Source organism: Vanessa cardui, chromosome 21, assembly GCF_905220365.1.
Source record: "Vanessa cardui chromosome 21, ilVanCard2.1, whole genome shotgun sequence".
NCBI lineage: Eukaryota > Metazoa > Arthropoda > Insecta > Lepidoptera > Nymphalidae > Vanessa > Vanessa cardui.
In genome coordinates, this window is record NC_061143.1 from 4724264 (window position 1) to 4736154 (window position 11891).

The window sequence follows — 11891 nt, forward strand, 5'->3', positions numbered from 1 at the left end:
TTTAACTTTATCATAAAAAAACTTATAATTTGTATTATTTTAAAGAAGTGTTTTATAATTTTCTGTAGTACATCAGATTTTTTACTTTGTCTATATATGTATCTTCATAAATCGAAGGTTTTGCTTTTTTATATGACAGTTTGTTCAATTTTGTGTATTCACTTTTACTATGAATCTCCCAGTGATTAGAACGCGTGCATCTTAACCGATGATTTCGGGTTCAAGCCTAGGCAAGCACTACTATATATATATGAGCTTAATTTGTATTTATGATTCATCTCGTGCTCGGCGGTGAAGAAAAACATCGTAAGGAAACCTGCATGTGTCTAATTTCATCGAAATTCTGCCACATGTGCATTCCACCAACTCGCATTGGAACAGCGTGGTGGTTGTTCCAAACCCTCTCTTTAATGGAAGAGGAGGCCTTAGCCCAGCAATGGGTAATTTACAGGCTGTTACTTTACTTTTCATTTTACTATTGGATAAGTAATGCGGATCCTATAGAATTTTAAGATCCCATCGCTGCTACCAAATGTTATGACAGCTTTATTCAACCAAGTTTAAAAAATAAGAAGTAATGGAATTACTCATATACAATGTATCGAATACAGAATCAGAATAAGATGGAGACCTGTAATACAGGTATTCTTATACCCATCACGGGCTCCAGTCTCTCACAAATGTCTTCTTATGTAAGATGTCTATTATGTATGTAAGATGTCTATAGTATTTTTGTGAAAGGAGAAAATAAATGACTTTATTATTATTATTATTATTATAAGATATAGAATAATCTTTAGGCAGCCTTTGTGAATTTTATTTGGAAAAGAACTGACTCTGATTGGGGTCTATAAGCCTGAGCAACTGTAAGCCAGTCACTTAGCCTTATTGCGTTCTAAGTGCCGGTGTAACAGAGTTTTAAAACTCCAGCATACAGATGACATTCAGCATTAGGTCCACCTGCAGTACATAGCACCCGTTCACTGCTGCTGCTGGTCTGACAAGCTTACGGAGACGAGCGAACGGGGGGGTAAAATTCTGAAGTTCTAGGTCGATACGACGCTAATGGATATCCCGTCTATCAATAGACACATGTACTATGTCTCCTCTTTTAAGTATGACAATTTCGACTTCGACCAGCCATTTTTCTAGGTCCTCTCCACGTACGTCAAAGGCATGCCTACATTACTGACTTGGCATCAGTGGCGGATTTACAAATCTGCCGCAAGTAGGATAGTAGGCTATTAAATTTTTGCCGCCCTTACTTTTTTCTTGCAACATTTATGATTTGTGTTCTATCGTTCTCATTACATCAGGTTTTTCCCGTTTTTAGTATAATTATAAACTAGGTGATATTTCTGTCAGTTACTGGATTATTTTTTCAACCCGCTATGCAGTGACGAGTTTACGGATTACGGACGTAATGTGTATAAGAGTACATATGGTTATAAGTTTTTTTTTTAATTTCTTTAATTTTGGGCTAAATTTGCCGCCCCTCTAAATCTGTTACTCTAGCCTACTTAGCCTATTGGTAAATCCGCCACTGCTTGTTATTAAAGTCACCAGCCAACATCAACTGAGAGGTTTGGTTTATCTGAGTAATGTCCCTATATTTGCGATAAATTACCCGAATTCAACAATGTTATGGTTGGACGAGGAACATACATCTATTACTTTTCATCTTAAACGCTCGCTACAATCTGTACAACACCTCATATAAAATTGTTTTGACTACTAATTTATTCTATTAATGATAGCACCATAGACTTATGAGAGAGAATTTATTTTATCATTTTTTTTACCGTTAATAGAAAGAATGATGAAATTATTTCTTTTTCAGTCTCATATACATATTAACATTAATGATTTTATATAAAAACATCAAGCATAATGAACACGAAACAATTAATTTGTTTCTTTAATTGTGAATGAAATATGTCATACTTTGGGAAGGCCATTGCTCTTAGATAACGAAATTGTGAGTAATCGATTAAAATCTTAATGATTTTGTTTGAGGTCAAAGTCCACTAAGGATATCTGTTATCTACGATTACAACTATCAACACTTAACGGACTTTGATCAGATTCATATCTGTGTTTTTAAATATGTTTAAATAATTCGTTTCCCTATATACGAATCTACCTTAGAATAAGGTTGATACAAGAAGACAAATAAAAATAGCGGTACCCACCTATTTTTATATTTATCTTTATTCATAATATTTATTTCAAGTTACACATACATTATGTATGTATGTGTAACTTACATAGGAAACATATAAGGTACATGATTGAATGCTTATTAATATTAAATTAAAAATATTTTTAAAGTCAATTTTGAAGAAAATTTTGAGTTTATAGGCATAATTTTGACAATTGTATTTTGTCTTTGGACACACATCATTTGCAAGGTACAAAAGAAATATTAAACAAATATATGATAGTCTTTAATATTTATTGTTATATTTATATCACGAAAACATAGGTATCTGCGAATTTCATTTTTTTATTCAAATAATTTGATCAGTAAACAAATTGTACATTATTTTCAGTGAAACTGCTTTTAATCTAAGCGATAGAGGTCGTCGATACAATCCATCGTGAGTAGGCTGAAACTCTTGTGTTGATGTTTGGATAATAGTCAGTACCACAGCCTGGTGTCCATGAGTAAACGCCGACCACCACGCCGTTGTGTAGGAGGGGGCTGCCCGTATCACCCTAGAAAAATAATTTTGTTAATAGTTTGTATACAATACAATAAAGCAAATGGACAATGCTTTTTCCTTAATACTTGAAACTATTACTTTGGTACGTAAAAAAATGATTACTAGTGTGTCTCCCGAAACTACGCGTTTTTCATAAGAGTTAAAGATACAGACTAAAGTATTTTGTTTACGATTTTAATATTTTTCTTATACAACTGTATTTACTGCTCTCGAACCGGTAAGTACTATTTTCCGCTTTACTTTTCTGTCTAAAGCTAGAGCTCTTCCTAATGTGGCCATAACTTGGAGAACCGAAATGAGGTTATTGTCTAATATAAGTTGTTAAGTGTTGTAACATTTTTGTAAAATGACAAAAATGGTAACTTCAACAATAAATATTTTTATTAAATTATTACTCGAGAACGTATACTAAGTGATTATTAGTGTCTTTATATACCTGGCACTGTCCTCGAACACCAGTGTCGAGCAAGCCAGCGCAAATCATATTGGTAGTGACGCCGAAAACCCCGCGGTAGCGATTAGCACAAGTTTGCTGATCGTTTACCCAGATTTCGACCTGGCGCAGTCTTGGAGAATAAGGTGATAATACCTAAAAAATATAATATAATAAATAAATATTAGACAACATCACATACATTACTCTGATCTCAATGTAAGTAGCTAAAGCACTTGAGTTATGGAAAATCAAAAGTAACGACGGCACCACAAACACCCAGACCAAAGACAACATAGAAAACTAAAGACAATCTACATCGACTTGGCTGGGAATTGAACTCGGTACCTCGGAGTGGTGTACCCATGTAAATCGGTGTACAAATTACTCGACATCTGAGGTCGTCAAAAAAAAATTAACAACAAATTCTAATTCTATATACCATTTTGTCTGAAGCTCCCGTAAGTGAATATATGTAATGTAGAAACATTCAGAAGATATTTCCCTTCACCTTCAACTATTAATAGAAAAAAATTGATTAGACTTACCGAGGTGACACCCCATCCGACTGCCATAACTGGCTGATTGGTTGCCACGAGGTATGATTCACCAGCTATGTTTGCAGCCTGAACGCTTAGCCCAAATGCGATGTTCCCGGTGGTCCTCAACACTGCGATGTCATGTGCTCTGGTTGCGGACTTGAAGCCAGGATGGATAGTAATTCTTCGGATGAGGTACACTTGACCTTGTCTGTCAAAGTACGACGACCCAACTCTAGCGCGCCACCAAAGCTCTGAGTCAACCCTGTTAGGAGTTAAGTCTAGATATTAGTAATAGTTATACTTTATCACTACATAGTATAAAACCAAGTCGCATACCCCTATCTGTCCCTATGTAAGCTTAGATCTTTAAAATTAAGCTACTGATTTTGATGAGTTTTTTTTTTTAATAAATATAGTGAGAGCCAGGTCAGCAGTGGGAAATTTACAGGCTGTTGTTGTTGTTGTTGTTGTTGTTGCTGTTGAAGTCGAAAACAATACTCACACATAGTTCGATACGAAACAGGAGGCTGCTGATAGTATCGCTGATCTGGTTATGATGGTGCCGCCGCACAATTGCGAGAAGTTAATTGTTCCCGAGCTGCTCAGGAGGGAGACCGCGAATGGGTATTCCTTTATATCAGCAACGGATCCTCCAGATATTCTCGTCGGGTTTGCTATAATAAATATTACAATTGTTTTAATTGTTGAGGAGTCGAGATGGCCCAGTGGTTAGAACGCGTGTATCTTAACCGATGATTGCGGGTTCAAACCCAGGCAAGCACCGCTGATTCATGTGCTTAATTTGTCTTTATAATTCATCTCGTACTCGGCGGTGAAGGAAAACATCGTGAGGAAACCTGCATGTGACAAATTTCATTGAAATTCTGCCAAATGTGTATTCCACCAACCCGCATTGGAACAGCGTGGTGGAATATGTTCCAAACCTTCTCCTCTAAGGGAGAGGAGGCCTTTAGCCCAGCAGTGGAAATTTACAGGCTGTTGTTGTTTGTTTTGTTGTAAGGAAAACCGTTATTCTAGACATGCCCTTAAACACGCAGCATTTTTAATTTTTTTTTGGTTCGTCATTTATTAATAAGTTTTTTTTTCATTAAAAATGTCATAACCTCCTTGTACAGTTATTTGTAGTTTAATAATGCAATATTTTCGTAGTTAATTAAAATATGTCGTTAAAGACCATCGGCATTCGATTTTTTCATGAACTGCTCCCTATCACAGCAATATTCGCAGTTCAAAGATATTATTAAAAATGTCGACAATATTTATAATGTTAACTATGTAAAAAGTCGCATGATAGATTCTAGCCCCTTGAGCTATTTCGCCCCCACTTCTGATTTAAGCGATAAGCTTAAGGGAAGGTAAATAGGACTATTATTAAATCAATATATTCAAGTAATAAAAATAATTTGGTCTTACATTTTAACTCTCGAGACCCGAGTCTTAAAATTAATTTATAATTTAGAATGATGAACGAATGAATAATGAAGAACGCGTTTGTCATGAATTAAGCTCATAGTACAGTTTTGATTATTCAACATTAAAAAACCTTCAATTAATACATACCATTGCTGGTTGAAAACACACAAATTAAAGAAAAAATAATTAGGTAATTCATCGTAGTGTTTCCGTGAGACTTCCGTGAGTAATTCGATTGATTGAAGAAGTCACTGTCTTTATATAAGTATCTAGCAATATTGATAAAAGGGGATTTTTTGAAATATGTCGAGATTGTATTAAAACCTTCCGGACTTAATTATGATAATTTTAATTGGATATTTTTAGATACTATATAAATTAAAATCTTTATTAGTCATCCCAAAGCAATATATGTAAAATAATAGCAGAATACTACCAGTGCAAAATTTCTTACAAATGAATAACTTTAGTGATTACCCCCTACATACAAACAGATGTATGACATAGTATAGACTTATTAGTAACTAGTACTGTCAGTTGGGTGTAAGTCTGAAAATTAACTTTTGGCCATCCTCGGAGTTTATGCCTGTTTTGCATAATTTCATCAAATTCGGTGCAGATATTTGGTCGCGTAAAAGTTATGAACAGATAGAATAAATATTTCTTTTTTCACAATTACATTATTTTTTACGGAGAGAAGTAAAGTGTAATGATGAAAATAAATTTTATTGCAGACAAATCAAAAAAATACGATATGTCAATTTTATCTTTCATTGATATTAAACATATCAATGAAATTTTAAATTAACATGGTTATTTTTATTATTAAAGTTATTGATTGTCTCGTAAACAAGACATTCGTAGATAATGTCGAAATATCGAGCTCCACCGAACAAAAATAAAAACATGGTAAATATCCCGAAATCAATAACTTTACTCGTAATAATATCAATGAGAGATGAAGTCGTTGAAAGATAAATAGTACCTAATTAAAAACAATGGTAGGTTTTCCAGGAGTCCATATCTACAGGACACATAGTAAGTAAAGCTGTGTAATAATGGACACACAGTAAATACTAATTATAATTCAAATGCCATAATCGTAGGACACACCGTTCTGGATATAATTAAATTGCGTTCATTCTTAAAAGTTGAAGATTGCATTGGAGTCATAAAAAATGTTTAATGCTGGGCAATAACTTAGTATACACAAATTCGTAAAGTTCCTCTGGTTAAGAAAAAAATAAAATACAGACGTATTGATAACCTCCTCTTTTTGAAATCGGTTGATTATCTTCAATTAAATAAAATAATAAAAGAATATCTTATTAGTAATCTGAATAGACATTATAGACTTTTGACAGTGGTATTAGCTTATTTTCTTTTTGTTTTTTCCAATAATTGAAAAACATTTGCGCAATGGTTTTTACACAATAATTTACTACGTACCTACCTATGTAGGTAATTGCTTAACATATAGGTGTTTGTAATAGATTTATACGCAAAAAATATTCTCTTATTAGTAAAAAAAATTGTTATCTAATTTCTTATCCAGAGTATTTTTTCTGATATTCTCATTGACAAATCGTCATAGCACCGCCTGTTACACTAACGAGAATGTTACCTATTATGCCCAATAACATTGAAAATCACTTGTTTCAAAGTTTTATCACGTTGTGCTTGTAGATATCGACATTATTGGCAGCTTTCATCCTTATAAAGGGTTTTCCAATAAGGAATTTACAACTTTTTTTCAAAATAAAATGAAAACCGTTTAAGATATTTAAAAAACAGCTTCAGGTTGAAGTACATTCAATAAACATTCATTAAAACATTTATGAATGGATCTCGACTTCGCTCATACGGCCACCGCGGGCGCGTTTACAGTGATTGATCCGTTGGACCCAACTTTCAATGACTTGGTCACACGTTTCGGCCGAAATGGCTACTATTTCGCGTTCAATGTTGGCCTTGAGCTCTTCCAAGTCAAGTCAAGTCATTGGTCTACGCTAATAAACCTATAGGCTTCTATAGGTTTATTAGCGTAGACCAATGACTTGATGTAGCCCCAAAGAAAAAATCTAGAGGCGTTAAATCGCACGAACGAGGCGGCCAGTCGACTGGTCCATTTCTTGAGATAACACGCTCATCAAACTTGTTCTTCAATAAATCGATGGTAACGTGTGCTGTGTGGCATGTGGCGCTTTCCTGTTGAAACGAGGACGACCACCGATTCCGAATTTCTATAGTAATTTTTTATGATTTGTCAGACGTAGGTCGTTTGTTTACTTCACCATGGTCAAAAAGTTATGTCTACTGAATAAACTGGCTGTCATGGTTTGATGTTAAGTTAAAAGGCGTTTACAAACTAAATTCAAAATTGTCAAGTCTCTATTGGAAAACCCCTTATATTTGAAAGAAATAAGTAATCATGAACTACACCAACAGCGAGCGCCTGCGAGATTGAGTCGCATTCGAAATAGTGTCTTTACATGAAAATCTTGTGAGATGTCTTTCCATGAAGGTATTTTCAGAAAGGGGCATATTTCTTTTGCTTTTTCCTCTTATTATTAACTAATCCTTTCCAGTTGATGATGGTTTCTAAGTAAAGTAAAAGATTGATCGGAAAGATTGGCTAATCTTTTCAATCTGGTTTTAGCTTCTTTATATCTATGTACATCATATTTATAGACAGTGTTATCGTATCGTAGATAATTTCCATTACTTTATTATAATCGTCGCAGTGATTTACTTCTATGAGGTGTTTTAGGTAAATAAATCGAACTGGCCAAGGAACAGGGTAAATAATCTTTATAATATTAAAATGACTTACATCTATGCGAATGGATTCCATATTAATAGTATAAATGGGAAAGTAACTATGTCTGTTTGTCTCGCTTTCGCGCCAAAATTACTGGACCGATTTAAATAAAATTTCATATACAAATAGCTTAGATCCCGAGAAAGAACATAGGCTATTTTTTTTTGGAATCAAACTGGAACTCTTTGTGTACCAATCATCAATGTAATATTTTAAATTAATTTGTAAATATATTCTACGCGAGCAAAGCCGCGGGTTACAGTTTAGTAAAAAGATTCATTTTCATAATCTTTTGTGGATTTAGTGGAGTGAATATTTTTTTTAGTATATTATTATATATTCGGAATCATGACTCATATTTTTTCTAACCTTTCCTCATGAAAATGGCATGGAATAGCTTCAATATAATTCATGAATGTAGAAATAAAATGAATTATTCTATATACCTATATTAAATAAAAAAAAATTGCCTTAGTAATATAATTGAAATATATAATGTCGAGATTCGAGTTTATTTGTAATTTAAAAATAAACGCTTTTTACTAATAATAATGATATGTATGTGTACACGGTACATATACCAAAATTTATTTCAATTTTTGTCTGTTTGTTTGCCTGGCTAATCTCTGGAACGGCTGTTACAATTTTGACAAGACTTCATAGGCATATAGCTGATGTAATAAGGAGTAATTAAGCTACAACAATATTTGTTTGTTAAATTCAAATGCGCACGAATTCGCAGACAAAAATAATGTTACAACAAACAAATTTAAAATAAAATTAATATAGCCTAGGTTTTTTTCAAAAAATACGCGGAAGACGGAAAACGTCATATCTTATCAAATATATATATATTTCAAAATATTTACGACAATTATTGTCTAAATATTGAAAATATGCAGTATTCATGCTAATCGTTTTTATAATTCAGAAGATAATTTAAATTGATACTTTTTTTTAAATAAATATTTGTTGTTGCATTTTTAAATTAGTCAAATTTATAAAAATCTAAAAAACGTGATAACTCAAAAATGGTTAAGCTTTGCATGATGCATATGGGGGTTAAAATTATTGCAAATAGTCACCCCTATCACCACCTAACGGAAATACGTCGAATTACCAATAAAAACCCTGTATATATTTTGGAATAATTAAAAAATATTTTAAATACTACCATATAAAAATAACCAATGGAAATTATTATAATTCAGTCCGGAAGGATTTAATACCATCTCGATATATTTTAAAGATTCTCCCTTTTACAGTATTTCTAGATACTTATAAAAAGACAGTGACTTCTTCAATCAATTGAATTATTATGGAAGTCTCACGATTAATCTTGGATTATCAAAACTATACAATGTAAATTTATTCAAACAGACGAGTGTTAGTGTAAAATGTAGAAATTTCTATCATTCTAAATTATAAATAAATTTCAGTTTACACCATTATAAAGAGTGCCTGGATGATTATAAGAATCGGGTCGAGAGAGTTAAAATAAAAGACCAAATTATTATTATTAATTGAATATATTTTATTACTTACATTCCTATTTACCTCTACTTTTAAGCTTATCACTTGTGTGAGAAAGGTCAGTGCGGGCGAAGTAACCCAACGGGTTAATAGCTATCCTGCAACTTTTTACATAGAACAATTGTATATAAACATTGTATCGAAATTTTTAGTAATATCGTTGAACTGCGAATATTGCAATGATAGCAACAATAACAACAACAACAGCCTGTAATTTCCCACGGCTGGGCTAAACGCCTCCTCTCCCTTTGAGGAGAAGGTTTGGAACATATTCTACCACGCTGTTCCAATGCGGGTTGGTGGAATACACATGTGGCTGAATTTCTATGAAATCTGTCACATGCAGGTTTCCTCACGATATTTTCCTTCACCGCTGAGCACGAGATGAATTATAAAGACAAATTAAGCACATGAATCAGCGGTGCTTGCCTGGGTGTGAACCCGCAATCATCGGTTAAGATGCACGCGTTCTAACCACTGGGCCATCTCGACTCTATGATAGCAAGCAGTTCCTGAAAAAATAAATAAGGGAGATAATGTTTGGAACGTCGACGGTCTTTTCACGACATTTTATTTAGAACGACATTTTTATAATTTACTACAAAAGTATACTGTGTTTTAAAACTACAGGGAACTATACAAGGAGGTTATAACATTTAAAATAACATAAACTAAAAATCTTATTAAGAAACCCTTTTTTTGAAAAATATGTTTAAGCTTCTAAAAAATGCTGCGTGTTTCTTACTACATCTAAAATAATGGTGTTCCTTATTTAATGAATATTAAAACAATTGTAGCTAATATTACGCACGAAAATGCGATTGGATCAACGGTGCTTACAAACGCTTATAAGCAAAATTAAGAGTATAATTTAGACATTCATTAAATTAATTTCAGTGATTTAGTTGTAGTCTCGTTATTAATCTCAAAAAAATCCATTGAAATTATTTGGCATTCGTTCCGTTATAATAATTTTTTTTTCAGCATTAATTGTGTTGTAAATAATAATAAAGTATTATAACTCAAATTCAACTTAAGCTCAAATAAATTTATTCAATATAGAAGCATGATACTTAGTTATTGATGGTTAAATTAAATTTTACCACCGTTTCGGAAAAAGAAATGCATACAGCGATGACAATTAATTATACCACCATCGTTACCAATAAAACTAATCTCTGACACAACCGGAATATTTTCATTAGCTCAGAATTTTGCTAATGTTACATCTGTATTTAAAAATGGCGATAAAGATCTTGTTGATGATTATAGGGATTTATCAGTACTGAGTCATTTTGCAAAAGCATTTCCACGAATTATATGTGATGACTTATCAAAGTATAGCAGTAATATTATCACAACTAAACAACTCCGACGACCTCCGTGGTTGAGTGGTGTACACCGATTTTCATGCTTACGCCACTCCGAGGTCCTAGGTTCGATTCCAGGCCGAGTCAATGTCGATTATCTTTAGTTTTCTATATTGTCTTGGGTCTTTGTATTTGTAGTACCGTCGTTACTTCTGATAACACAAGTGCCATATCATAGCTACTTACATTGGGATCACAGTAATGTATGTGATGTTGTCTCATATTTATTATTATTTATTTACATGGATTCTGTAGATTTTTTTTTTATTTATTCGTTTAGCATGATACAAAATAGCAACAAATTATTATAGTACAGCATAAGTTTTATAAACTTTACCGTGTACCACAGTCACCGTATTTTTTGTATATAAAGAAATATCATTAAAAAAAATAAAACAAGAAAGAGAACAAAAATAGGGTAGGCAAAAGAAAATTATACAAAACAGATAAATTAGAAGCGACAAACACTCTCATCATCCAATCATTATGACGCAAGACGAAAACAATACATTAAAAAAATCTTCTTTTAGTAACGTATATTCCACTTTTTTGTGGATAGGCATGATTTTACAGTGATTAATAAATTTTTATAAATAAAAAAAAACCGCCTTCAAAAATGAACTAAAAAGAAAAAAATAATCAGTTACATCCATATCCAATTTACGATTTTTTAATCACCTCTCAAAGTCGGTGCCATCATTGCTAATATAGGTACATAATACATACATACAAAAACGAAATCTATTTATTGTATAGATGACACCATTAGACAAACCTTACTATCGATACAAATTAAATGATTTCAATATAGGAATTTATTTACTTTGTTGGCACCGACTTCAAAAGGTGATTAAAAAATCGTAAATTGGATATGGATGTAACTGATTATTTTTTTCTTTTTAGTTCATTTTTGAAGGCGGTTTTTTTTTATTTATAAAAATTTATTTACTGCTTTTCAGTGTTGTTTTGTTATTTATAATTACAATTGGTAAACATTCTTATTCTTATATATAATAGTTGTTCATAAAGAAT

The 11891-nt window shown here is 32.4% G+C and overlaps 1 protein-coding gene across 1 annotated transcript; it reads right to left on the reverse strand.

The window, feature by feature from the left end:
• Window positions 1-2488: 2488 nt before the first annotated feature.
• Window positions 2489-5391, reverse strand: LOC124539088 (trypsin, alkaline B-like). Its single transcript, XM_047116410.1, has 5 exons — window positions 5283-5391; window positions 4202-4375; window positions 3708-3979; window positions 3163-3315; window positions 2489-2718 (listed from the first exon to the last, which is right to left on the reverse strand). Exons 1-5 carry the CDS (start codon window positions 5332-5334, stop codon window positions 2569-2571), a joined length of 801 nt encoding a protein of 266 aa, XP_046972366.1. The 5' UTR covers window positions 5335-5391; the 3' UTR covers window positions 2489-2568.
• Between the last annotated feature and the right edge of the window lie 6500 nt (window positions 5392-11891).

Coding starts and splice junctions, on each gene's coding strand:
- LOC124539088 (XM_047116410.1), bottom strand. CDS start 5,334: ATGAATTACCTAATTATTTTTTCTTTAATTTGTGTGTTTTCAACCAGC. Junction 4,376..5,282: donor TGTGTTTTCAACCAGCAATG/GTATGTATTAAT, acceptor TATTTATTATAG/CAAACCCGACGAGAATATCT. Junction 3,980..4,201: donor TTTCGTATCGAACTATGTGT/GAGTATTGTTTT, acceptor ACTAATATCTAG/ACTTAACTCCTAACAGGGTT.